This window comes from Opisthorchis viverrini, assembly GCF_000715545.1.
Source record: "Opisthorchis viverrini unplaced genomic scaffold opera_v5_47, whole genome shotgun sequence".
NCBI lineage: Eukaryota > Metazoa > Platyhelminthes > Trematoda > Opisthorchiida > Opisthorchiidae > Opisthorchis > Opisthorchis viverrini.
The window spans coordinates 489,436-516,365 of NW_008751702.1; the positions used below are offsets into that span (position 1 = coordinate 489,436).

Here is a 26,930-nt window from a genome sequence, read left to right on the forward strand (position 1 = left end):
CAGATGTCTCTTCTCTACGTTGCATGTTTTTGAATAGTACTTGCTCCATGCTCTTGTAGTCTAAGTGAAACCTGATACATCACTTACTTTGGTTCAAGAATGCTTTCTACACAAGAAACTCCTGTTGCTTACTCAGTGCAGGAAAGTACTCACCACCTGCCTAACGCTCAGACGAGCCACGAGGAACTACGAAATTTACGAAGCGTGTGCTCAAGCTGCCCCGTAGGTTATTCAAATCCATTTGGTGTGGTGTTTGTAATTGGTCTTACTGAAACATCTGAGTTTTACTAAAACGTGACTGATCGGTATGTGGGCGTAGGTCTTGTCGATGTAACAGCCAGGGTGTTCGGCTCGCAATAGAAAGACACTCGTATATGGCCTTGATCGAGGGCCGTTACTCTGCGTCGTATACTGGAACACGGCTTCAGGTCTCAACAGCCTATCCCCACGTGCTTCATAGCCTTGCGAGCCGCATAACTCGTTTTACCATGTCAATCAATGGAGTGCTCCCCAGGCTCATTAACTTGGTCCGATTCCACTACTCGCAATCAGAGCAAGAGTTTGGGTTTATGGTGAGGCGTCTTTTTGTTTGTACATGTTGCACTGTGGCAGGGGTGCTATCTATTTTCAGTCGTCTGCAGCTACGTCATCAACTGGATCCTGAATCGTTCACGCGGATGCTACAATGGTGTGCAGTTTCCGACATGTATTCGGATCTTTGATTTTGAATATGCTGTTGATGTTGATCTGCTGTCTGGTGGTGGGATAGATCACCACATCAGTTCCATTGAACTCCACATTGAACTTTAAAAACAAACACTAAATGCCAGCTTATTGCCCTCCAAACTGAAGTTCACACCAGCTGATGTACTCATCAAATTCCCTTCTCGTATTTGAGTACTTTGGCTCGTACCTTCTTCATAGACAGCCCAGAGACGAGATGAGGATGTGCGTTGATAATGTGGGAGTCATGTCTCACCAATTGAATGCCATGTAGCATGAAACTGAGGTTAGTTTGATAACAGAAATCTCCTCGTCTCATTCTTGAATATGGATAGAAGACATGACTCGTGCGGTGCGCAAACATCCGAAGGTGGGGCCATTCGATTATTACTGTCTTAGGTTTGTTCTGAAAACGAGATTAGCCAATAGATTTTCCGACGAAACAGCCCGACAAGGTGTTTTCGGCATTTCACAACTATCCTTGCGTGTATGACATCGTCAAATGCAGTTGCTTGGTAACGTTAGTCGCAAGCTAGGTGAGGGGTTGGAAGTGGATAAGCCTCATCCTAGTTTCCTCCGAGATTCGGCGTTGCCGTCATTGATTCCAGTTAATCGCACGGCTTCATAGGGGCAAAGTGGAGGTTGAAGGCTCTGGCCTCCGATATTTCTGTGACATCCTAAACCCCATAAACAAGACTGGATCGCTGATCTTTCCAGTCATTAAACGTGAGCTGCTGCGATCCGGGTAATTCAAAGTCGACTCGTCCTCCTGTGTCAGTCAGTCGCAATAAATCAGAAGCAACCGAAGGGCGAGAAAGTGCTACCTGGAAGTGACAATCCAGTTAGCGTGTAGAATTGACCTTCACTTATGCATTATCACCCGTAGATGTCGAACAGGGTCCTGCACTAGGCTATAGTTGTTGTCACATGCACTACGAATAAAAGAGTTGACCAGCTGTATTGTAAATCGGTCATATGAAGCAGACACAACAAGGAGTCAAAGGTCATATCGCGATGTCGTAACCGTATCCTACCAATACCTACATATCCGACTGGATGTTACGGGCTTCATATAAGAATAGGTGCTAATAGAGGACTTTTGATCAGCAGACCCAACAACAATCCGCACAGTTCTTACAGTATTCCACGTGCACCACAAAACGGTGTGACTCTAGTGAATAGACTCGCTGGTGTTAGACGCGAACGAGTACTACACCTTGACATGTTAGTAGATTAGAAAGACATTATCAACCAATAAGAAATCACTTGAGTTTTTTACTGGGTGGTTTTTGCTAGTAAGGTGATTAGGGAACAGAAAGGTCCATCTTTTTAGAGCCAGAGGCGTTACACGGTGAATCTTCAGATACGACGCCTATAAATAGAGTAGATGTGTGGTACCTGATTATCTTTTGCCGTTATATATTACCATATATATAATCTAATGCCCCATTATTACGCGGAATGGTTTCTGTTTTACTCATTGAACGTGATTTCGTCCATATGAGGCTGTCATCCAGTGCCGCTTCACACAGTTCGTCTGGACGAAACACTAAGTTGTTGCTTTTTGGACTGTTACCTCGTGATGACTTTCAGAGTATTTACCTCATCTTGTCCTGTAGAATAGAGGAACACCTGATCTTGATTATAATACACAGTCATCGAAAAAGTCTGATCTTACAGCTACAACGAATGCAACAATATGGTCATCTAATCCGAGGCTGTTATCAGTTTACTCTTTCAAATGTGTACTGTACGTCGTTAGAACACCCAAGGTTGAGAATCTGGCCTCGCACATAGGGTTAAACTTTTCAACTCGTTGCACGTCACATCCTTTCTTTTCTTCTTCAGTCACGCCATTACTCATCACCCGTGGGTAATAAACTCATACCGCCCATCCCTACTTCGTGGCTGGCAAGTGGTTTCGACAAGCGTGAGTTCTCTTTTTATGTAGGTCGATCTATATGTATGCGTACCTTTCATGATTGCTGTCCTGAGGGCGTCTGGCACTCACTTTCGCCTGTGTAGTTCTCCCATCCCCATTCCGTTGGTATGGTTAATTGTACCTTCAATGACATTCAATGGCACAGCAACGCAGCACGATTCAGTTATTGTTACTGAACAACTTTGGATGCCATTTATGGCGCGGTCTTTTGTGTTTCATACAAACCTGACTCTAAAGGTCGTTTCCTATCATCGCAAGCTCTCGGTCATTTTTTACTGCGGACAATCGATATGAATATCGACTAAGCACAATTCATTGTTGATGGTTAGATGCTGAGCTAACTGGAACCGTTGTACTAAATTGTACTATTTTTTAAAAAAAAGACAATCGACTATTGACAGCATAAGATGGGCAACCAATCGTTCGTTCGAAATTGACTTACGCGTCGCATGATCGGAATTGCACATCTCAGAACATCTTATTTACTCTGCATGTACTGGGGTTTCTTATCCTCAAGATTTACGGGGATGAAATAACTTTCTGGTTAGAGCGCGAATTTGCTAACCGGAAGGTCCGTGGTTCGAACCCGGCCTCTGCATCTCGACTTCTACTATCTAGGCTTGGGCAGCTTGGCGGTATCCAAGCCTTGGTGCTTCCCTCAGGTGGCATGGTAGCTAAGCACCAGAAAGGTGGTGCAACTGAACGATTTACTTTTTTCACTGAATCGTGAGCTTGTTTGGTACACTGGGGCGTCCTGCTGTCTGTATACTGTTAGTTCCTGCCTGGTGGACTCAAGCATACCAGAAGAACTCATCAGGTGGTAGCTCTTTACAGCTCCATTCATCAGATCACGTACAAGTCTGTCGTTTCTTTTATTTGGTTTGTCACCTATGTACCACTGACGATCGTCAATCGTAATCCGTTAACCTTGACGACTGGTTTACTGATCACGCACTACAAGCAAACTGTGATATAACCTTCAGATTGGTAGCACTGGTAGCATTTCAGAAAAGTGAATTTTTTGGCTTTGCTTTAATAGGCATCTCCCCAGTGGCTTTCCACCGTTTACCACCTCGACCCTAGATTAACCCTTGATCATCTAATTTTTTAACAGTATTTGGGTCGCACAAATTCACTGGTTTTCAACAAGTCTTGCCACCGTTGTAGGTGCTGGCGTTATCCTGCCGATTGTCCCGAAGTCCATCCGTGCCTTTCGCAGGTACTTTTTGCCGCTTCCTTTATCAGTCGATTTTTACCAGAGGAGAAGCCAGCAATGTCGATGTTAATCTGATTGATGCCGGGCCACGAAGGACCAGAGAGGTGCGTTTTACTCTGTCTAATCCACAAAATTATTTGCTCCTGTAGCTATTGTGTTGCCTCTGGTTTTTCACTGTTTTTCATACTGCTCGGAATGCTATTAAAGTGGCGTACCTCGGCTCCCTTTCAGCTGAGGACCACCAAGCTAAAAACATAAATGAATTAGTCCTTATGGGACTGGGCCTCATTTTTTTGTTTCCAATTTTTCCGTGGCAAACAACAAGCGCGGTTCTTAACTCTGTGTCCTGCGGGTAATGACAAATGGTCATAAAACCTCCAGTTTAAGAAATCTCCGTCGAGCAACGCAATAACTTTGTTACTAAAAATGAGTGTCCAGCATTTGAACACATTCTCTTCATCAGCTGTTCGGTGACACGAACTTCGAGCTCCTTCGTTTTACGAAAAAATGTGTTCGAGTTAATCACCGGCCTTCACGGTCTGGAGGCCGAGCTCCAAACATCATAAGTGGATTTAATCTACGGACTAAAAGCTGGTCAGTGCAAAGCCCCTATATGTCGGAGCAGCAGTCCTGTTCACTGCGTTTATCCCCAGTTTGATTATCAGACATCCGGGGTTACGGGGTGTTTTGAGTGTGTTGACACATGTCACCACCGTTTCTTCACCGTTTATTGACACTAGCTGACTTTCAGTAACTATCAGCTATCAGTAGCCTCGCTCATTGAAGGCCGTTGGCCTTCTTCGGATATCAGTTGGGCATCACTCCATCTGGGTTGTTCATACTGAACTTCTAATAATAGAATGCCGAACTGTCTCATTTGTGGCATTGGTGTTCCATCCAACTTATCTTATTGTGAGCTAATGATGTTTTTCCGAAAATCAATCTTGACGGCAATCGCAGCAATCGTCGTACTTTCTGTATACAGGCTTGGATGAGCTTAGACTCTGGATACATACTGTACATAGCAAGCTTTTTCACGCTCTGCCAACCTGTCCCCATCACCACACTATCCGTATACCCACAACGATTGCACAAAGCTGAAGGTAGCGCTCGTTGAATGATTCATTTCCTTACGATATTTTGTTCACCATTTCTTATATCCTTCATCGGACGAGTGGTGAACCGGGCACCGTTCTGCTTCTTGGCATACTCACCTTTGATGCATCACCTCTGTTATTCTCAAATCTGGGCCATTTAGTATCGGCTAATTGAACACCCATCGTAGAATGTAATTAGGAAATCGTATACTCGAAGATTGTCTCGTTCGGGGTGTATGGCTTTATTGGCATTTTGTAGAGCACGCTTTGCATGGTTACTCTACTTCTTTTCCTCGGACTACTGGTCTTATTATGAACCGTTCACTTTCGTCATACTGGTGCAGATTGTTGAGCTCGCCTATAGGTAACCATTTTTTCGGCCTACAAGTAAACCGTCAAAACTAGCGGCGAATACTCTGTGTTTTGTCAGCGAATACACGAGGAGGGAGTCGACTCCCAGCTGAGGAAGGCATATAATTTACTTGATTATTTCCATACATAATTTGGTTCAAATGGCCAACCTCTGCTCAATCCTATATTCAGTTCTATTCTACAACTTTGTAACTAGATTTATATCCTGCGATACTCATCGTGTGCTCATTCCCATCACAATCCGTGCTGCTCCTGGCCTTCTCAATCGACATATTTTCAGTTCTAATCGCCACGTTAGCATCAGAGTTTCACGGCTGTCATAAGATCAGAGAATCGGACCCGAACACGCTAGCAAAGTAGCAAAGAAGACTGTTAAGATGGTCCACTGGAGGTAATTCGGTGTTCTTTCCACTATCAAAACAATCTAATCGCTCTGAGCATACACGGCTCCGACAGTTGATTGTGGTGGTCGGATCAACATTATCCCATACAATTTTATACTTTCATGGTATGTTGAATTCTTATTAATGATGTTTGAAGCAGACCACCTGACTCAACGACCTTTCTGAGAACTACTGTGTGCAGTGGCATTTGGAATTTTCTTATGGAAAGGCTGTCGTAAGCGGTCACCAGTGTGCATTAATGATGCTGGGCAGCGAGACTAATGGATTACGTTGCATGTTAGCACCTTAATTTGCGATTGAGCGTACTGATACACTTGCTTGCAGCTGCCTCTACTTGACAAGCCCAAAAAGGGATGAAACTAGTTGTGAGCTACTGAAGAGTTTCGATGTACCTCATGTAGTAGGGCTGTATCAAGAAAACCACACGTCTCTTTGTTTTCCAAAACAAAATCAGCCACTCTGGGAATATGCCAGACTTTTTGTTTCCCAGTCTATACAGTGCAATTCTGTGTTGAATTACTCTGGGCATCGTTATCTTTCATCCTTACCAGTAATTACCAAGGGAGTTTACCATTCCCACCCGCACTGCGACGCAGACTGATGGCATTCTGCGCCTTCATTTTTTGACTTTACTTTTTCTTCAGACTCACGAATAGGGGTCCGGTGGAAACAAGTAGAATTTCTGAAATCCGCTTACGTATTCTGTCGAGCGATGTAGTAAATAAAAAAAATAACCTTTCATCGCAATCGTACAAGTCCCTAATTCCGTGGGTTGTGGCATGGAATAGTTTGTCGCATTCATCACAATTCGTGTATTGAGCCACTTTCTCCATTTCGTTTTTCTATTTGTTGATTCCTAACATCTATAATGATCATGAGAAAGTACGCCCCATGCTTTTATTTCCTTATATTGCTGTTTCGATGAGTTTCCTGTACTGTCACTTTGGTTTGCCACTTCTAAATAAGCCACTAGAACAGAGCCTCCTCTTTGCTGCTTTTGCCCATGTTTATACGAGTGGATTTCGTGAAAGGTTGGCTGCGTGTCCGTAATTCGTCTCGCCACATCCACTTTGTTCTACACGGGTTGTTGTCTGACCTAAAGACCGGTCTGTCTGGTTTGACCATTTGCTAACGACTCCGGCACGCGTTCCAGCGTTGGAGATATTAATCACAGAAACCGTGGGGTTACTGAATAACTTTTCCACTGTTTCAACTTTACGCCAACCGGGATGCGTTGTATCTGATCGGATCACTCATTAACGCGTTCATTTCACTACTTTTCGCTGCAGTCATAGGCCTTGCCAATACGGGTAGGAGGCACATATATATGCGAATTCTGTCCGTTTAATGGGTCAGCTGGCAGGGTTGTGTTGCGCCCTTGACAAATAAAAAATCACCGTGATTAACAATGCCCAGCGCCTGTTGGAATTTGTGTCTGACTCGGGCGTTCTTTGAGTGTTTGAGTGCCAGGTAGCTGGATAAAACTAGTAGATTGCGATTCACCGTAGAAGCTTTCTTTGCGGTATGGCGGGAGTATAATGACTCTGCTTTTGAGACATACAGGAAAAATGAGGCTGCCTAAATAGTATTTTGCCCATTTTACCGGAAAAATGTCAAATACAATTTCCGTAATCCGTTGTTTTGCGTGCAGGTTGTCTGGCTGCATGCTGTTTGAGCTTAACTCATACCAATACCTTCGGGCTTGTAATTTCCGTTGTAGAGGATTTGCCTGTGGATTTCCAGATGTCTGCGTGTGTTTTGTCTAATTAGGCCCTTTCGGAGCGGAACGTATCGCTGGTCATAGTCTCCAGTCGTTTAGCTCTCTAAGCTATCTCTCTAGGACGTATTCGGCGATCCAAACGTCGAAGTAATGACAAACGAGAGGCAGATTGGCATTCAGCTTTATGTCTCGATTACTTGTCTGCTATTGATATTCACTTTGTTGCCTTTAGCTCCAAGATTCGAACCCCAATTTTTCTCCCGAACGGGATTTATTGCTAGTATGCACAGGCTACAGACAGGCATGACTTATTGACTTATCCAGTGGTGTAACTTTATCAGGGCTCTTGAATTTAATGTATATCTGTCATCAACCAATATAAGTACACCTCACAACTTCAGTTTGGTGCAATTTTATCAACCCCATCCACCTCCAACCTCCAACCTCACACCTTCAGTTCATTACTGCTTTCTTCTCCCTCCGCTGGCGCCGATGTGTCTTGATACCCGGTTTATAGCTTAATGAGTGCATGACTTATTGATTACTAGTCGCCAGAAGTAGCATCTTTCTTTTTTGTTCAGACATCCACCACATCAATTCCTTCCTACACACCTCGTGGTCACCATCTCGTTCTAACCAACCGACGCCCTTTTCTTTTTCATCATGACAGCTGGTAAGTCTCTTAGTCCAAACAACGTTGTCTTACACTGCATTGGTGCTGATTTCCCTTTGAGTATACTTTGATCGTTAATCTATTTCTCCATACCCGGGCTCCGTCCACAAATAACCAGTGTTTCTGGTTGGAGAATTGTCACGAACTGATCCGTATTTTGTACCCAGTGACTCTGTCTTGGAATTAATTCCATCACTTTTCTCAGTAGCTCCAATCCCATGAAGCTTGCTGGCAATTTTGTGTAGATGTAGGCTCTGTGCACCATGGGATCACGTGTATTAGATTCACATACTTAGTCTTCTCCAAACACTAGGCTTGATATTCCATATGAACGTGGTACGCTGGTTGACGATTTTATGAGGCGAAAGCCAGCAGCTAGACTCATAGGTACTTCTCGTTTGATATCGACCTGAGCTATGCCTCACTCTCATCATCATTATCGGCTGCATGAACCGCGAACTGGTCGTACAGCCACAATTTCGTCCACCGATGATTCGGCGAGGTGGGGTAGGTAGCTGCGCATTGAAATAGGGAGCTGATAAATTGGTGCGTAAGTACAGGTCTGTTAGTGGACTTTTAAGTGAGGGGGGAATTTGATGCAAAAAGGCAGCTTATAACTAGTCTGTTCTCATCTCAACCTTGAACCCATGCTCGTGGTGTGGCCGTCAAATGAACCAGTGGAAAGTTACTTCCCACGAAATATGTGACATAGAAGAGGCTACACTACAGGGGCTAGTTCAGTTTACGTCGACTTGGACAGCAGCGACTGTACACTATATCAGTGACACCACTTCTTGTGCCGCCGTCATTATTATCGTGTCTAGATGATACTTCAGCTGAACAACTGGCTTGTTTGATGGTCGAAACCGTTCTTCCATAAGCAGGGCAGTTTTTGTTCTGGCGAAGAATATTTTTAAGAGATTATAGATGCACGCTGTTTCAATTCCAAGAAGCATTCAACTCGGTTGATCGGTCTAATCTTCTTGACACGCTCGCCCACCAAGGTATCGGAAGGAAGTCTGTGAACATAATACGTTCTTTGTATTCTCAGACTTCCGGACGTCTGGAAGTATACGAAGAGGTCTCCAAAAGCATCCGTACACAAATTGGTGTCCGTCAGGGATGCCCACTCTCTCCATTTTTTTTATAACTTTGCGATCGATGAGATAATGAGACGAACGCTGAAAGGTCTCCAAAACCCTGGTGTCCAAATAGCCTGTGAAGAAAACCATGTGGATCTGGAGTTCGCAGACGACATCGTTCTCATCTTCGGAAAGGAGGAGAAGGGGCAGGGGATTTTGGATGAACTGACGAAAGTCATCCCGTTCTTTGTGGGGTGTTTTGTTGTACGGCTGTGAAACTTGGCCTGTTCGGGCAGCGGAACTGAGACGTCTTCAGGTGTTCGATAATCGTTGTCTCAGAACCATAGGTCATGGTCGCTTCGGCGTATCCGTAACGGTGCGATCAGAAAGCGAGTATTCAGTTATGCAACGGGTACTCGTACTGAAGAAGGAGATCACGAAACGCTTGGGTGCTGTCGGCGCTACTCATCTTCCAGGATGGACACCGCGTGATCCTCATTGTACCTGGTTGGAGACACTACAAGATATGGCTGCCAACCGATGTCAGTGGCGTTCTTGTTGTCAGTTTCTATCCAGATCGCCTGAATGAATGTCTGAAGGTGTACACACCGGAATGATTGTAGCAGGCTAGCACTAAGTCCCTTCCCCATCCACCCTTATTCTTTTATTTACAATAAGGCTTTAAAATTAATCATGGTTGTACGGCAATGAAGCATCGGTGGTGAACACTGATGACATGCTGTCGATGATGATGATGAATGCCTTTCTCCTTCAGCGGTATTGTCCTTGTCACCCTTCAGCTATCGACAGTTTCCTCAGTCAACAGACATTGGTGGACCAGGTCGTTCATCCTTCCAGTGTCATCACCAGATTCCTGAACCGCTACAAGTGATAGAGGGTGATAAGGCCTGTACTTTGTGAACAAAAGCACATAAGTTTGCGAAGTGAAGAACTGAGGTTTGAATTCCAGTAATAGACGGTTGATGGATCTTAGAGATAAATCATTATTCAGACCGTGAGAATAGTGCCTTTTTGGTCTTAGGTAGTTGGACTCACCACGCCCTTTCGGTAGATGAGGGGATAAGATAATGGTATAATCCACTCGGAATAGACCGTAGTGACCTCGTCGTCGATATCACCACGCAGGTAGCTTTACTGCAGCCTTACAACTCCACCGTTTCGGCATCCATACTTTGCAACAGTTCAGCTAAGTTATCCATCTTTCCAAGTAATTTCTGAGTAATTGTCAAATACTAAATGGACGCTGTTCGCGATCGTTGGTGTAATATGCAGGCTATCGACTTTTACTTTTCTGGCACCTACTATCTGTCCAGCACGATGTTCCCTTACATGATCGACATTCAAGATTGACGCGTCCGTGATATCCTCCTACTCTGTGACAGAATCTCTTAACTTAAGGAGTAAAACCACAACTTCTCCAGGAAATCTCACTTGTAGTTTATCACGTTGACCTTAAGAACACTTCGCAACACAGATTTCCACTTCACAGCAGATAACTTTGTGACAGCTGTGGTTTGGTGGAATCATATTTCAGAGTTAAATCATCGTCAACTGGGCAGGCCTAGCTTTCCGTTACTCTGGACAAAATTATCGTTTAGGCCGTTGTGAAATGCGCGATTACCGTCTCGGAACAGATTATCAGGCCGCACATTAGTTCCCAATGCGTTCCCGCGTGACCAGATATGATTCTACTACAACGCAAATGGTGTTTGTTAAAGGTGTACATTATTTTGCCTTCGGAATTAAATCGATATTCACGTTAAGGAAGGAATTCAGAAAATGGTTGTTTATTGTCACCTTGCAGCGATGTAGGTGTGATGCAACTTGTGTGCAGATTTTTCCCCTTCGAAATATAATTTTTTGGTTAGGCATGAGATGATTCTATTCACCTCAAACCCGTGAGGTATCGAACTTAGTTGCGTTTCTCTCATTCACTGTCCAGCGACATTCCATTTCCTTGCCCGCACGTGGTCCGGGAACAGAAGTCATTCCAATCGCAGGATTTACCGACAGCGATACTGTAATCGGTGACAAATGTGAGTCTCTTGTATTTTATCCATTCTGTTTCAGTTTGATACACGACTGTGACCCCACGTTCAAAAAACAAGTGTAGGTTTCAATCTTATTCATCTAAAGCTCCGCTACTAGTGTGTCTTATTCCTCTTTATTTCCTCTTTATTCATACCTAATGAACTGTCTGTTTTCACTGAGGTTTCAGTGCAGTCCTGATAGGTGAAGTATTGCATATGTACTTTACCTCACCTATCAGGACTGCACTGAAACCTCAGTGAAAACAGAAAGTTCATTAGGTGTGAATAAAGAGGAATAAGACACACTAGTAGCGGAGCTTTAAATGAATAAGACTGAAACCTACACTTGTTTGTGGGTTTCAGTATGTATGTATGTACTTTGAGTGTCGAACCGGGCGATAGCCGTTCAGCCTTTCTGATGTGATGACTGTAAGGTCGGTTTGCTTGTAAGCGAGGAACACTGACCCCAATATCAGGTTGAGCATTTTTAATTCCGCATCAGCGGGAATTGCTATACAGATTACTTGCTGTTTCTAATCATTAGTGATGCGGTAAAAACCAATCGTCCCCTTTGATGGGCTTGGAATATACACTCATGTCTGTCATGTGTGGCACCCTCATGGCTCGAGCAAAAAGTGCCACTTTTATGGATGTACGATATAATGATCTGCATTCTCCCGTTAGTCTAGTATGAGTGTAACCAAATTTTTGTTGTGAGTTGTAACTAGCAATATGCTCGGTCACACAGCTGAAGGAATCCACTTTCATGTGCAAGCCTAGTTTTTCAACAAGGTAGGCAGTCTGCTACGGAAATTGGTTACATAATGCCCGGACTCAAAGCCCCTGTAGTTTTGAGGGTCTTTTGACCGGTCGTTTGTCCTCACGCTTCATTTTCAAGGAGACCGCATAAATTTGAATACAAATCAATATAGTGCGAACGGAATGATAAATGTCGTTCGCGGATATCAAGTCCGTGATCTTTCACGTACCGGCCCATTGTTGTACCGACTCAGCTATAATAGACGCTGCCCCACATCACGATCCCTACTTAAAACTCTCCTTGGTTCTCGAAATTTTCAGTTGATCGAAAAACAGCTGAAAACCTTCCCGACGTTTGTGCCTTCTCTATCAAAACCGCGTGGTGTCGTAATTTGTTTCCACTTTGTTCGGTTGTTTGATGTTAGGACACCATTCACGTTGAAATTCACCCATAAATGAATGTTTATGTTATTTAGACTATTTGTCAGTTGTGACACGGTTCTCAGCGAACAATCTATATTCGAGAAATTGACCGTCAAAGTTGATCACAGTATAACTGTGTGGCCCTCCTATTTGTGTTTCCATAACTTCATCCTCGAAAAGTACCCGTTTGCTTGTTAAAGTGTCCTTGTGAAAAACTGCTTTCTTTTATGTATGGCTAGCTGCCAATACCTCGCCTATGACTGACATTTTTTGGTCTTTAGTTCTCTTCTTAAATTGGATTTTGTTTGCTTGTGCAATCTAAAGTTTTTGCTGCAATAAAATCCCCGGTAAGGGAATTGTATACGTCCCATCTAATATGTTATTCTCCGGGCATTGGGTGTATTTTTACCTCCCCATAGGTCTAACCAGGTCCCCTTCTCCACTATCTCATCCGGACTATCAAGAACAGTCCCCCTGTACCGTGGAGTCACATATAGGGACTGCACCAAGATCTTTGCCCGAGCATCCTCGCGGGTTCTTTCCTCCTGTGGGAAAAAACTTCTCCGAGCCTCAATTGAAATCTCGACGGGACCTGTGAGTATCTTTTCAAAATTTACTTTTGAGTTATCGTCATTTCCACAGTTTAGTCCTCTGGTAAGATACTGTGGATTGTCTATGGTAGGCACGTTAAAGGCATGTCAGATTGTAGGGCTATCGTTATGAGATCAACGCATCAATTGAACTCTAACCCGCAATATCCTTACGTTTCAATCGGACATCAACCTTATCTCATCAAATTTTTCACAAGGTTCTCCAAGTATCTTTCTTTTGGCTTTGTTTTGTGCATGAGGACAGTTTTCAGTAGTCCACTAGTGACCCAACTTGCCTGTCGTCTGAAGTGTAGCACTCATTTTTCACACATGTATCTGCCTCACTCTATCTTCTCATACCTAACGGTTGTCTTTGATCTTTTGAATTCGACCTCATCTGAGGAACCTGCTTGAGAAACAAGTTCCATTCTGCAACCGAAAAAGAAACTAGCATGCCAACTGCGACTTTTCCCCTCCAGTGATGTTGCCATAACTCGAGAGTGTTTGTCAATGCTAGAATTAAAATGGTTGTAGTGCCCTGGATTCTGGGAACTCCAGGTCAGTTTTGCGGATCTGCATAGGACTTAGTTTTTTGGGCCAAATGAGCTTTTCACTCGTGAAGGCCACATAAGTTTAGTTGTAGGGCTTTCTTTGCGGAAACGCCCCCCAATCCGAAGTTTGTCAGTGATTCAGAATGCGAAAACTGTTGTATCAGCACACCAATGGGTCAACGGTTCCTTTGCATGTAAAAATTAACTTGACTCAGACAAAGCTAAGGAAAGTTTGATCCTCGTCACCTCATCAGTCACCAGAGATAACACCATTGGTTTTGATGCCGATGGCGTAAAGTGAGGCACAGAAAAACTATTTGGGAAAGGTCGATAGTGTGCCGAAAGCATTCTGATGTGCCTCCACCGCCAAATGTTCAATCAGACAATCCAGAAATAAATAGACAGTACGAACGCCAGTGAGATCGGTTAGACGCCATCTCCTGCAACATGTGCAGCCAAGCGCACGAAGAGTCACGGGGCTTCATCCTGGAAGATAGACTGCACAAACAACACACAAATTCTCAAACCCTTCCACATTCTTTTTGTAAGTCACACCTTGTCCACACCGCAGTTTGCGCCATTCTGGAGGAAACTCGGAGGACACTAGTCCTGACGCTGTGCTGCGCACAGTGCCGCGCTTCCGCAGTTGACGATTCTGGATGTTTTCTGTGACCCTTGTTGCTGCTGCGCAGCCGAACATTCGTTTCCTAACTTCCTCGTTGCGAGTTTTTCGACACTATCCGATAGCGCCAACATTTTTGTAACATCGGTTGTCAAAGCCCGAAGACTCCTCAGGTCAGGGCTCTCAGGGGGCCTTCTCTGCCCTCAGGGTCTATGCCTCACAACCATAGAACATCACACTGGTTGATGTAGCTTTGTACACATAACCCTTGAGGCTCAGCGATATGTTTTTTGACGCCACGCAAACATACTTCGGGTTTTTCATGTTCCTGCAATGAAATCATCGGACGCACGTTCATCAGAGCCAACACACCTACTGACCTAGGAAGAATTCTTCACAGCCATTGGTGCTTTTCCTTATGTTGCATGGACCACGTTCTAAAGCATGATTTTACACCATAGATGCAATGCACTTACTGGTCAGTTCATTCAACAGTGATTGTCCTTTGTCTTCAATTTTTACTACGATGTCGTCTGTGTACTCCAGGTCGACAACATTCTCGCCAACAACGATTTAAACACCAGGTTATGAAGGACCTTCAGCGTTCAACTCTATTCTGTCGATGACAAAGTTGTAGGAGAAAGAAGAAAGAGAAAGTGGACGTCTTTTCCGGTCGCCGCTTTTGACAGACAAGCTTTTAAAAAGCTCACCATATACTCTCACATTCCTGAAAGTTTGTGGATGTGAAAGGACTGGATTACGTTCACGAACTTCTGGGATATTCCCTGTTGAATAGACATGGTTGGAAGCACCGATCGGTCAACTAAATCACACGCCAAGAATGTAGGTTGGTTATAGGTATGGCGTTGCTCTAACGCACGAATGTGTGGTCGACACGGCCCGTAACCGGTCGAAGTTCGGCTTGATTCTTGCGCATTAGCGTTTTCTCATTGGCTTCTTAAAAGTTGCCACAGAGTTGACAGTATCCTATCTTAACAAGTGACCCTAAGTTTTTCTGTATTTTTCTTGACATACTCACCGAGTTTATCCTCAGTTTGATACCGTGACACTTAACCGAGATAAGTGACGTTCATGCTGTCACTATCTACCCGGTCTGTCTGGTTGAAATTTCTTCCATTGTGGGTTTGGCTTTCGTTGCATAAGGTTCGAAAAAAACGTTGAGTAAAGCCTGTCATTGGCGTCTTACGCTGATATGGTACGCGGGTGTGTATTTCTTTGTTCTTCGAAGGCACAGACACCTTTTTCCCGATTGCTTTCCGTAAAGATTTTCCATTAGCTGCTCAGCTTCTCACCCTCTTTCAACCATCTAACAAGATACCTTTTCCCACCTTGGTGTGTTACGGATTTTTTTGTTATTGTTCATGATGATGATACCATAGGAAGGTAGAAGCAGTAGCAGCTTGTAGCTGTTTTCGAAGCAATAAGATCACCACTGTTAGAGAACTGTTGTGAATATACCGTTTAACTATGTGTACTTTCGAATCGCAAGGTAGTTACAACCTAAATACGGATTCTGGTGGGAAAATTGAATGACAACGAAGCAGGTGCATTGGTTAATTTATCTTGGCGATGGTGTACGGTAGTAGTATTCTAGGTTCTACCCCGTGAAAATGTTTCCGAATAGCCACCTCCAAGCAATGGACTTGTGAAAGTTCTGCTCTTGTACATCCTACAATGGAGGAGCGCTCAGTTAGCGGTTCGACCGTCTTCCTCCTCCTTTACTTATCCGATGTCGATTACATTCCCGTTTTATTTCATTTCTGACGTAAGTTACCTTTCGAGCCCTATAATTGACTGGTAATTTGAAGTGTGTGCTCTTGAAGCTGTAGTGCTCGGATTTGTCCGCTGAACCCCCTTTTCACCAACTGCTTATTTTCTTGTTTTTCAGTCCCTACTTTACCCTTAGCGTGTCTGCTATTCAGGTCGTGGTATTTCTGGTCCACTGGGGCATATACGGATTCTCACCCGTTGGAGTGAGCGTCATATCACACCATATGGCGACGATCACGTTACCGAATGGGACTTCAGGTCGAGTTTGTTGGGTGGAACCAGAAAATACTTTTATCGGACCAAGACAGGTTGATTTAATCCGTGCAGGGGCTCGCTATCCGCCTTGTATGCGATTCGATTCCCAGCTTCATAGCACGGTGATCCAACGTCAGCATTCATTCGATCGGCTGTAAGTTGTTCGGTTCTGCTGGGTCTTCTTCGTGCTTTTCCGGTTTATCAATCACCGGCAATACAATTACTTACGAACCTCTAGATGCACTATACCTACTATCCATCCTTGAGACGTTTCTGAATGTTCAGATTTCTCCCCACAGTAAATCTTTGTTACTGCTTCGGGTACATGAACCTTAGTTCACTTGCAGTGTGACTCGAATCAGTGCATAAACGAGTAGAAAAGTGGTGAAACGAGAATGGGTGTTTGTAAAAATAGGTCAAGTGTACGCGAGTACCGGTGATAAAGAATGCAATATCCTCCTATCGCTCAGCCGATCACCCTTTCTGTTTATAGCTGCCATGACAACGGAAGGAGGCACAAGGACTGGGATACTGCCGGGATGCCCAAGCCCAGACGGCAGGTGTCGAGACGCTGAGGTTGGTTTCGAAACGTGGATCTTCTGGCCTTAACCACTGAGCTATCTCAGGCCCTCCTAACATCGTGCCATAGAAAACTAGTAAACTTTCCCGTTGCACATTCTATTTCTATCAACTGGACCGACATCACATTTCAACTTTACGGCCACCGATTAGGGTTTTACTAATTCGTTCGAAATTCTTGTCCTGTTTTCTCTATAGCTCCTCCTATCCACGCAACGCGTGGGCAAAAGTCACTCAGTGTGTGGTCGATAAGTTATTCAGCACGATCTCGCCATATGGCTGGATTTAGGATGCCGATGAATACAGCTTAGCGGGTTTTAGTATTTGTAAGTTATGCTCCAAGCACACGAGAACAGTTATTCTCGGACATGGATGTTCAAACTCCACCTTCACTCCTGTTTGCAAGCAGATTATGCCGTATGGCCCTCTGATGGTTGAATGGAGGGAAGGAGGATCATTCTAATCCAGCCAATGAACTGACGGTATTGTGAATGCACTTGATGCACTTGTCTGCCGTCCAAAAATAAAGGTTGCATACCGAGGCTAGTGGAAACGAAAACTCTGTGTGATGACAAAAATGGATTCTACACAGGTTCCTTCCTTGTGGTTGGTACTGCGTGTGACCAATAGCTAATGCCGGGGTTGGTAAGGATAAATAGACACCTTTGCTACCATCGCAATCTGGTAACGGTAGGTTGTGGGTGAATGTCATGGTAGCCAAAAACCCGATTAATATTCCAAGTCAATGAGGAACTTGCCATTGTCGCCAATTGCTGGTATGAAAATTAGCTTCACCCTTGTCTCCAGCTGTTCCATTTCGCTTGTTGCTTATGGTCGAATGTCTTTGGCGGGCTGGTGGAAGTTCACATGTATGGCCCTCGATTTTCACCAAACGTTTGCTCGTTTGGCCTTAAAACAGTTTGAGATTCCTCCCACCCCTTTCAACCTTCTCGCTTCCAACAGTATTCCGCGATAAGGAACTGAATTTGATTGGGAGTAAATCAGACTATTACCTTGAGAATCCAAGGTGCCCCTGTATGAGAATAACACTCCAAGCCATATCCTTGGCTTCCGATACGCGCAGCCTGGAGTGTTGCATAGCTCGCCGCAACTCATAACTCTGTATTGGAGCATCTTATGGATGGCACCAGATTCGTCCTAACGTTTAGGCACTATTTACTCACTTACCTTAGTTATCTGCGTACAGATGTCATGTGTTCCAACTCCTTATTTAAGTTGACCTCAAAACTCCGCAATCTGATTAGGTCGTCATTCTGTAATTACTCTGCTTGTCAGCTGTGTAGCCGTATAACTGATTTTAAGTCTGATTGTTGTGGCCATTGTTTCGAATTTGATCCGGCGCTTGTGTCTGTGGAACAGAATGCATCAGTCTATGTTTTCCGTCAATGCTTCTCAATAATTTATGGGCTATCAGGCTACTTTTATCTGTGCAGTCTTCTGGGGACAATATGTTCTCAATAGTTCATTGGTTGATGTTTACGCATATGGTTCCTCGTTCAATATGTTTCACAGGTCTGGATGTTGTCTGAACCGAGCCGCACGCAGTTGTCATCAAACCAGCCATGCCGCCTGCTCTGCACCCACTTACGATTGGCTCACTTCCAGTGACTTTGAACCAGGGCTATCCCATTCGCCATCTGAAGCATCGGACTCATCGGTGGCGAGTGTGATGGACCCAGTGAAAAAGTCCAATACGAGCGTAGTTTGTGGTCTTGATCCCAACTACTGTTTGAAACCCCGCTCATCCCCAAGCTTGCCGTGGCCTGACGATATCTCCGAATGGCCAGTGAGTAGCCGACTCTTGCATTTCAAGCACATTCAGTGTTGAAATGCTTTTCTTTTTTCTATGGTAGCAACTCTGTTGACCATAAACTTGTTTATTAAACGCATGGTGTACGCTGGCACCTTCCACTTGTCAACACATGTTTTAATCACGCTGCGCCATCGGGATTCAAGGAAAACGGTGGTTCTATGCATAAATTTCAATAGTGCTACTGTCCTTTATACCAGCTTACCTGCCTGCACAGATAGCTTGTCTTGAAGCCTACGGGTGTAGGACCTGTATGGGGCTCTAATGTATTCGCCTCTGATCACATCATAAATTTACAAAGAAATTCCTTCAATGCGTTTATTGTATGTTGGGTATTGTGTCCCTTTTCCCAGGTAACGTTTTCCACCGTTTTACTGACTGACAATCAGCAAATCAATCAAAAGTGCTTAGCTGTTCACCTTTTCGGAAGCTCGTTTGCTGTGGTTCGAAACTGCAAACTTTTGTTTCATTAAACTATCGTGTCACTGTTACTGGATCTCGAAGAATGAATTTTTGTGAGCCTCATTTCTATGTTCTCGTCGTTAGACCCACAGTGATCAGCTCTTCGTGGTTGGCATTCATGCGGAGAAGCCCCTATCATGGCGAGTGAGTTGGTCGCCTGTGGCTTGTCTTCGACGATAACTTTGTTCATTTAGCTCTTCCTAAGGTAACTTTAACTGGCACCACTGATGCGTTGTTCACGACCGCTGATGTACCATTTTATGGACAAGCGATTCCTGTTTATCCACTTCTTTCAATAGGAAAGGTTATTTCGCATATCCACATAGTCTTGTTTTGCCAACCGCTCCCTTATCCTTACCGAATTTAATGAATTCTGCTGCGGCCCAGGGGTAAAAAAGACTGTTGGCACGCTAACCTGGTTACGTATTAAATTAGGTCGGTGGCAATAGGACGATCAAATGCGCAGCCTACACAGGTTGAATCAACACGTGGTTGAAGGATGAGCGGTGTAGAATCCTGTCTAAGTGTGAGTTAATCACAGTGCTGATGAGCTGTCCTTGGCCGAACTACTAGCGGGGAGATCGCGAGTTCGAAACTTCCGGAAGTTTCATAAACTGAGAACCGCTGATGATTCCCAATATGGATGAAACAGCTATACAGTGCCTCCCGGCTTTTCAGCATACATTGACTTTACTTACAAGACGAAATGTCAATAGAAGTACCGTTTCCCCGTAGTCGAAAGACTTGTTCATTACATTAAAGGAGAGGCTGAGAAGCTCAGCTTAGTTCATTGTTGTGTGCTCTGTAACATAAGTGGTTCTATATATGCCTTCCAGGTTTGTGAAAATGTGGCGAACACCTCCTCGGAGATCGATCCTAGTCCTCCTCACATGCAGTGTCAAGTAATCGGACGACCGTGCTGTTTCGGCATCCTTGGAGAATGTGTCGTTACAACCGAGGAGCACTGCAAGTTTATGCACGGATCCTACCATTCCAAAGCAGCAGTCTGTTCACAGGTTCATGCTAACAATTTTCTCTGACTAATTTTGATGTGCTTTCGAGCCCCTCCTGTAGCTCTCAACTTGACTGTGTTTCTTGGAATCTTCCAGCTCTGTACACTCATTCGACTTCGCAGACAAAAAAATGGAGGTGTAGTAGCTCGTGACATACCAGAATGTAAAGTCCACCATCAACAAGGAATGCGAACTTAGATCCAAGCGTTTGCGCAAATGTTACAGTACCCGATCAACAAATATGTTCTTGAATTTGTTGGAAACTATTATCGTACAGTATGTGGCCAGCTTGTCCACAAGTGAGAACCAATTAAAAAAAACATTGCCTAAGAGCAGCACCATTGGCTTTCTTGATCTTCAAGTGATTATTCCTGTAATCGAGATTCAGATATAATTAAATAGTTTTTTAGCCCAGAAACATGGGTGACTGTTGTTCGCGAAGTTGCGTAATTTTGTGTGCCTCACAAGAAGAGACTTAGTTTACTGATATAGTTTCAAATTTAACGATTGCTCAGTCGGCTTCATCTGTTCATTTTTCACCGATTTGACGCCAGAAGCGCTAGGCTGACCAAAAGTCAACATGTTAGGCACCTAGTGCGTCCTTTCAAGTCTAGCTATCAGCTGACAAAGCCAAAATGACCGCAGAGTTGTAACTTTTTATTAATGTATTCTTATGGTTTTGTCGGAAAGTGTGTACACCTTATTGGGAGATATAAAATACGCATGCTTTCTTGTTGGATACACGCGGTGTTCCACACATTGCCCTAGAGCGTTACTAATGACGTATTGAATTCTGTGTACCCAGCTTCATTTGGAAACGGTTCACAATGGTGATAGTTGTCTGGTTAAGCGGTGCTTACTTCCCCCTATCTATTCGCTCATATCAGCCATCCTGTGTTGTAGGCACCATCTGACCAAATTGTTTCATCTGTCCAACACATTTGTAGGTTAACTGCTTGAAAGACGTTTGTGGAATGGCACCGTTTCTGAAAGGCGCTTACGCGGACCAGTGGTATCGATTGATCACGTCACTCTTTATCCACTCTGGGTACGTAATATGTGAACTACGGAGCTTCGTGTGCATGTCCAAATAGCAACATCGCACCCACTTGCAGTATAATTGTGATATCAGTTCCAGGTTTTGCTTCATTGCAAACGGTCTTGGTGTATCCGCCATTTGAATCTAGAGGATAAAGTCGTACGGGTTCGTTTAAGCAGCTTTTATTCATTTCACCAAGAAATCTTATACGCCTAAAATTTGGGAAATTCCCCTTTGGGGGCGGGATGGCTCAAGTGGTTGGAGTGCGAATTTACTGACCGGAAGGTCTGTGGTTCGAGCCTGACATCTGCCTCTCGACTTTTCTTGTCTAGGCTTGAACAACCTGGGAGTATCCAAGCCTTCGTGCTTCCTTCGCGTGGCATGGCAGCTAGGCACCGAAAGGGTGTTACAACTGACTGGTTATCTTTTTTATCATTGGAAATTCTCAGGCCCGATCAAAGTCGAATGTCACAAGATTTTCAGTGAATAAAATTAATATTGATGGGAGTACATCTAGTGGTTGGTATTTTCACTTCAAATATACATACTGGAGAGATGATTCACACAGCTTCACCAACCAGTAGTTCGAATTAATACTGCTTAAGGAACCCCGACCGCGTTTCCATCAAGTACCCTTCAACGGGACACATGTATGGTTTCACGGCCTTCTGGTGGGCACTTAGACCAAAGTATGCCCCAAACAGCGTTTCGCTAGCTAATTTGGAGGTGGTGTCCCTGAGACGTTGAATTCAGTATAGGATTTAGGGGACTAAACAAAAGTGGTCTTCTCAAAGATCCGTTCTATCCGGATCGGGTATCTGGTATCAACAAGTTTTGTATTGGAGGCTCAGGTGCCTAAAGGAAGGTAAATCACGCACGATAATGCCTCGTCTGTCGGTATCTGTTATCTGCTGCTGGTTTAAGTCCACCAGTCGAACTCCCAAACTGCGATTGGTATGATCTATGAAAGTGAGTCGTATACAGTATCTTCAGCGTCACGTAAATATTAAGGTCGCCGGGGGCTGGGGAACTGATGGAGACACTCGTATTCTATGCCACGCTGACATTCGCCTGCTTAATATGAAGTGCACAGGTTGCCCCGAAATTTTGCTTCGCTATTCAATAAAATTTCCTGTTTTATGTGTGCAGTATGAGGCGGTCGCCGAACATCCATAGGCAGCCTACCACTGTTTTTGCCCTGTTTGTTGGTTTGTTGTAACGTATAAACGATGGTGAAACTTCTGTGCCAGTCCTCGACTTGCTCTTCCGCCAAATATGGGCAAGACAGTTTGAGGCAGCTCTCTATGGAGACAACAGAAATTCATTCCAACTGTATCCATAGGGTTATCACGGGATTTCCAATAAGAGCATTCTAGAATTTTCGTGAGGAGGCAGTAGGCGCCGAGATATAAATACCCGGTCCTGATTTGCTGACGCCTTGATCAATCACAGTATGCCTTCGTTCGCCCCGTAACCGGCTCCCTGACACATTCGTTCAGATTTTGCTTCAGATAACATGGTGTTTTGTCAACTTCTGATTGTGAAGATACAGAAGATCAGAGGTCGTTTTATTTTGTAACTAGATTAGTCCGTTGTCGCTTAATTGGAGTAAATACCGGAGGAAGGGTTGCGGACTGTTGATATTTGTCCAAACCCTGCCGAGAATTGAAGCATAAATCGATCCTCTCGGGACTTATCGCAACTTATCTGTGATTTTGCAACAAATGGTGGATTCGCAGACGTCTTCGGGTAAGTTATGAATCCCCAGAGTTGCTACGACATGAATCATCATCAAAGACAGCAACATCAGTGTTGGCACTGATGCTCCACTGCCGTACAACCGTAAGTTTCGTCTAGTTAGCTACCACCGATGACTTGGGGAGGTGGGGTAGGTAGCTGCACATTGGAGGCGAGAGCCTATATATTGGTGGGTAAGTACAGGATTATCAGTGGACTGTTAAACGGTGGAATTGGGAAGGGAGCTATGCATTGAAGGTAATAGCTTGGATACACGAGCGCCATTGAGTCCGCGACTGGTCCATGTCTGACTATGTCTCCAACCGTTGATGTGGCCCGCCTTGCGGTCCCCATCGAGGAAGACGGCAATGACCAGCGCAGCTGAGTTTGCTGATAATGGCTTTTGTACTTCGCTGCCAATTCATTGTTTGACCGCCTCTGGCTCGTTTCCACCACTCATGTGGTTTTGCGAAAAGAACCCATCGAGTAAGTCGGTCGACGGACATAAACAGCACGTAGCCAAGCCAGCGCAACCGATGCAGTGTGACCAGTTCATCTATCGAGGCTGATTTATTTCTTCCGAATAGCATTCGGCGTATTTCAGCATTGGTCATCCGGTGTTCCCACCAGACTCGGGCCATGGTCCGAATAGTCCAATGGTCAAACACTAAGTCTTTTGACGTCCTCAGCAGGTTTCCTATCCGTATAGTAATATTGAGCGCACCACGATATTGTAAACCTGTAAACGCTCATGTCACGCTTGCGCCACAGGTGAAGCTGGTTCACAAAGGCTGCTCTGGCCTTCCCTATGCGGATGGAGATACCATCTTTCGCGAGACCACCGGGACTGGTAGAGCTGTCCAGGTAAAGAAATTTGTCTACTACCTTAACTGGCTAATCCGCAAGCATGAGGTTGGGTTCCGAGCCCACCCAGTCTCGCAGTAGCACTTTACACTCTGCTGTTGCAAAGCGCATACCGAACCGTGAGGCGGAATCATTTAGATTATTTAATATTGTTTGCATTACCACGGGGTCATATCCAAGAATAGCTGTCTTTTGCGTACTCGATATCTGTCAGCGGGCGCTCCGGGAGCACTTCGACTCCACAGGCATCAGAGGTTGATATTAAGTTTTCCTTAATCGTACCACCAACACTATAGTTCCTTGATTTGACTCTGTTTACCAAGCCAAGACACTTTGAAGAACAACTTACCTCACGTGCAGTCACTGCTTCCCGAAAAATTCTCTTGTTTATCCATCTAATATGGTTTTAAGACTTTCTCAGAACGTTTGTTGGACGCCTTTGGAGCACTGTGCTTCTTTTCTTTCACCAGCCGGGAACTAGCTCCTCCATAAGTGATAAACGAATGAGAGGCCAGTCGGTTTCTCAGCGAAACATTGGTCCCATGTTCCCCGTACATTTATCTGTTTTCTTGTCGAAGGTTTTCATCCAGTTTATTTTTGTTTATTTATTCATTTATTTATTTATTTATTTATTTACGACGTCTTCCTTTGCAGCCTTGTGCCGCTAATCATAACCATAACAATTCAGGTTATGTTTATGTGGGATTTGGAGCTTTTCCATAGAAGTCGGGTAGTCGGAGCGGTCTACCTAATTTCTGGCTGCTTCGGCAACGTGGTGGCTGCCTACTTCCTACCTTATCAAGTGAGAAATATTTTATCACCGACTGTCCATTTTACTTGTACAATAATGGGTATCTCCGTTGACCGCATAATGGAGAAAATCGGTTTCTGTTGTAAACCGACCAGATTTTAAAAACTTTTTCTTTTTGGTCTTATCAAAACTGTCCCCGTCAACTGGTAAACATAAACAGACAGAATTGACTAAACGTTTCAGAATGCCTCGGAAAAAGGTAGGATAGAAACTGGAATAGGATTTTGTAGCTCTTGACAGGTTGAATGGAAAGAACGCCTGTGATTGGATCCCCACCACCGAACGCCCACTTTACAGGTAGCGTTCTCTAACAGCTGTGCTACGGAAATTCACCCGTGATTTGCCGCACCTTTGACTAAGAGATAGACAGCTGATTTCTTTTTGGGTTACGTCTACCATCGGTAAGATGTTGATGTCGTCTCGGATTAAATTCTTAGAAAGCCGAACGGGAATTTTGACAGATATTAAAATAAGAGGTCTGTCGACGCATTGTATGTATGGGAGCAATATATAAATAGTGGTATCCTTAATAACTCAGTGGCTCTCAACACTTTCAGCAATAATTCAGTCGGCCACCCGCAGTAGCTCGGCAGGATTCCCAACCCACCACGAAGCTGTGGACAATGAACCTGCAACCCCCGGTGGCTTCCAGAAACAAGTGCATGACTTTCCTGCTCAAGCCTCACCTGGTTAGGAGGAATTCCAGCGTGCTCTGTTGAACGATGGAGTTGCCATACCCCAACTAGGGTCGGTCTATAGCGGCGTTCGCAGTCAGTATAGTAACAACAGAGGAATTAGCTTGACCTCTGTTTTAACCAGACTTTTGCGTCGCTTAGTAGACGTCTTTTTACGAGGGTGCTTGAAGACGGGACCCTAGAACATGATTCCGGCTAGGGAGGCGTTGTAGGGACCACATCTTCGCACCACCCCAAGTGTTAGAACAACGGTATGTGTATGGGTACCCCACAGTCTTGGTGTTCCTTGGCGTCAACTGTATTCGATTCTGTCAATCAGTTAGTTATTCTCAGCACGCTTACACAACAGGGTGTGCCTAGAAGTTTGTGAATATCATGCGCCAGAATTCTATCTGCCAGTTTGCCCCACTTGTGGCGTCAAAAACACGTGTCACTGAGTCTCAACGTATGCGTGAATCTGGCTGTATTGTTATGCAGATACCACACTTGGCTATTTTGGTGCCGAGGATTTGAGATATTTTCAGGTCCCACAGGTGTATCAAAAGTATGGTTCGGGTCCCCTAGAACCAACGAACTCTCAATGAGGTGATCAGGAAACAAACTTTTGGTGAAGCAGAGGGTACTGCACTCAAAGAATGCATCCAGCACTGCAGGGCAATTTGTTACGCACACCGAGTTACAACCTGCCTAGAAGAGTTTTGTTTCCTGTGCCTGATTCAAAGTGGTGTGAATCTAGAGGCCAACAGAACCTGGCGTAGCAGAAGGGAACGAAGGATGTTGCGTAAAGTTTGGGCACTCTTGTAGCTGTTCAGCCTCCGGGATATGACGTCTCGCGCTTGGTTAGAGACAGAAAACGATGTGGTAGCTAACCGATGTCAGTAGCGTTCACGCTTTCAGTTTTAATCCGGTTTATTTAACTGAGGGTTGATGTGAGCATCCCGCATGCTCCTCGTGATGTGGCTTTATTCAAGTAAATTGACACTGTTGTACGGTAGCGAAGTACTATTGTTCTCTCGTGTTGCTTTCATAATAATAATGGTGGAGCTGAGTGACTTAGGCCTACCTTCAAATGCGCTGCTTCCATGAACTTTCACCTCGTGTTTCAAGAAACGCCTTGTGCTGCGGAAAACACTTCGACTGTCATTTGCAAATAGGTTGATTTTCACCTTTAATGAATTTGGAAGCTCGCCCGAACGAATTAAACGAATAGGATTATGCTCTACCTGCCAGCTAATGTCTCTTCGTTCAATAAAATCCCAACAACTACTTTAACCGGAACTTAACTCACTTCACAAACGTGTCGAAAGAGAGCGAGTCGAATCCTAAGTTTATTGCAATCTGATGCATTTCTTTAGGCGAATTTTAAGCTCAGATTCATTTTCGAACATCATAATTCTGAGTCTACTGCCGAGTATATATATTTCCGGCCACTTTAATTCTACAATATAGATCGGTACTGGTCCAACTGCTTCACTCATGGGGCTGATGGGACTGCGTGCTACGAGCTGCTTTTTCTACCCCATCTGGACGCCGTCACCCAAACAGAGTGAGTACCATCTGGTGTGCCTGCGATTATGTACACCCTAAGTAGCCTGGTGGTTAGGGTCATCGTCATGTATATATATATA

The 26,930-nt window shown here is 44.4% G+C and overlaps 3 protein-coding genes across 3 annotated transcripts in view; 1 reads left to right on the plus strand and 2 right to left on the minus strand.

Moving 5' to 3' along the window:
* Positions 1–669: 669 nt before the first annotated feature.
* T265_03286 (hypothetical protein) lies at positions 670–3,464 on the minus strand (the record flags this gene model as incomplete). Its single annotated transcript, XM_009167732.1, has 3 exons — positions 670–804; positions 3,203–3,339; positions 3,377–3,464. 3 exons carry the CDS (start codon positions 3,462–3,464, stop codon positions 670–672), a joined length of 360 nt encoding a protein of 119 aa, XP_009165996.1.
* A 368-nt stretch (positions 3,465–3,832) lies between these two features.
* Positions 3,833–5,673, plus strand: T265_13209 (hypothetical protein; the record flags this gene model as incomplete). The annotated part of the gene is made up of 2 exons (XM_009167766.1): positions 3,833–4,026; positions 5,547–5,673. Coding segments are annotated over 2 exons (321 nt in total), but the record flags the coding sequence as incomplete, so codon positions are not given.
* Positions 5,674–24,613: 18,940 nt separating this feature from the next.
* Positions 24,614–26,930, minus strand: part of T265_03287 (hypothetical protein) — a gene marked incomplete at both ends in the record, with an annotated part of 10,896 nt that continues 8,579 nt past the window's right edge. Inside the window, one exon of the mRNA XM_009167733.1 lies at positions 24,614–24,750. Within this exon, the coding sequence (XP_009165997.1) occupies positions 24,614–24,750 (137 nt within the window). The remainder of the gene's footprint in view (positions 24,751–26,930) is intronic.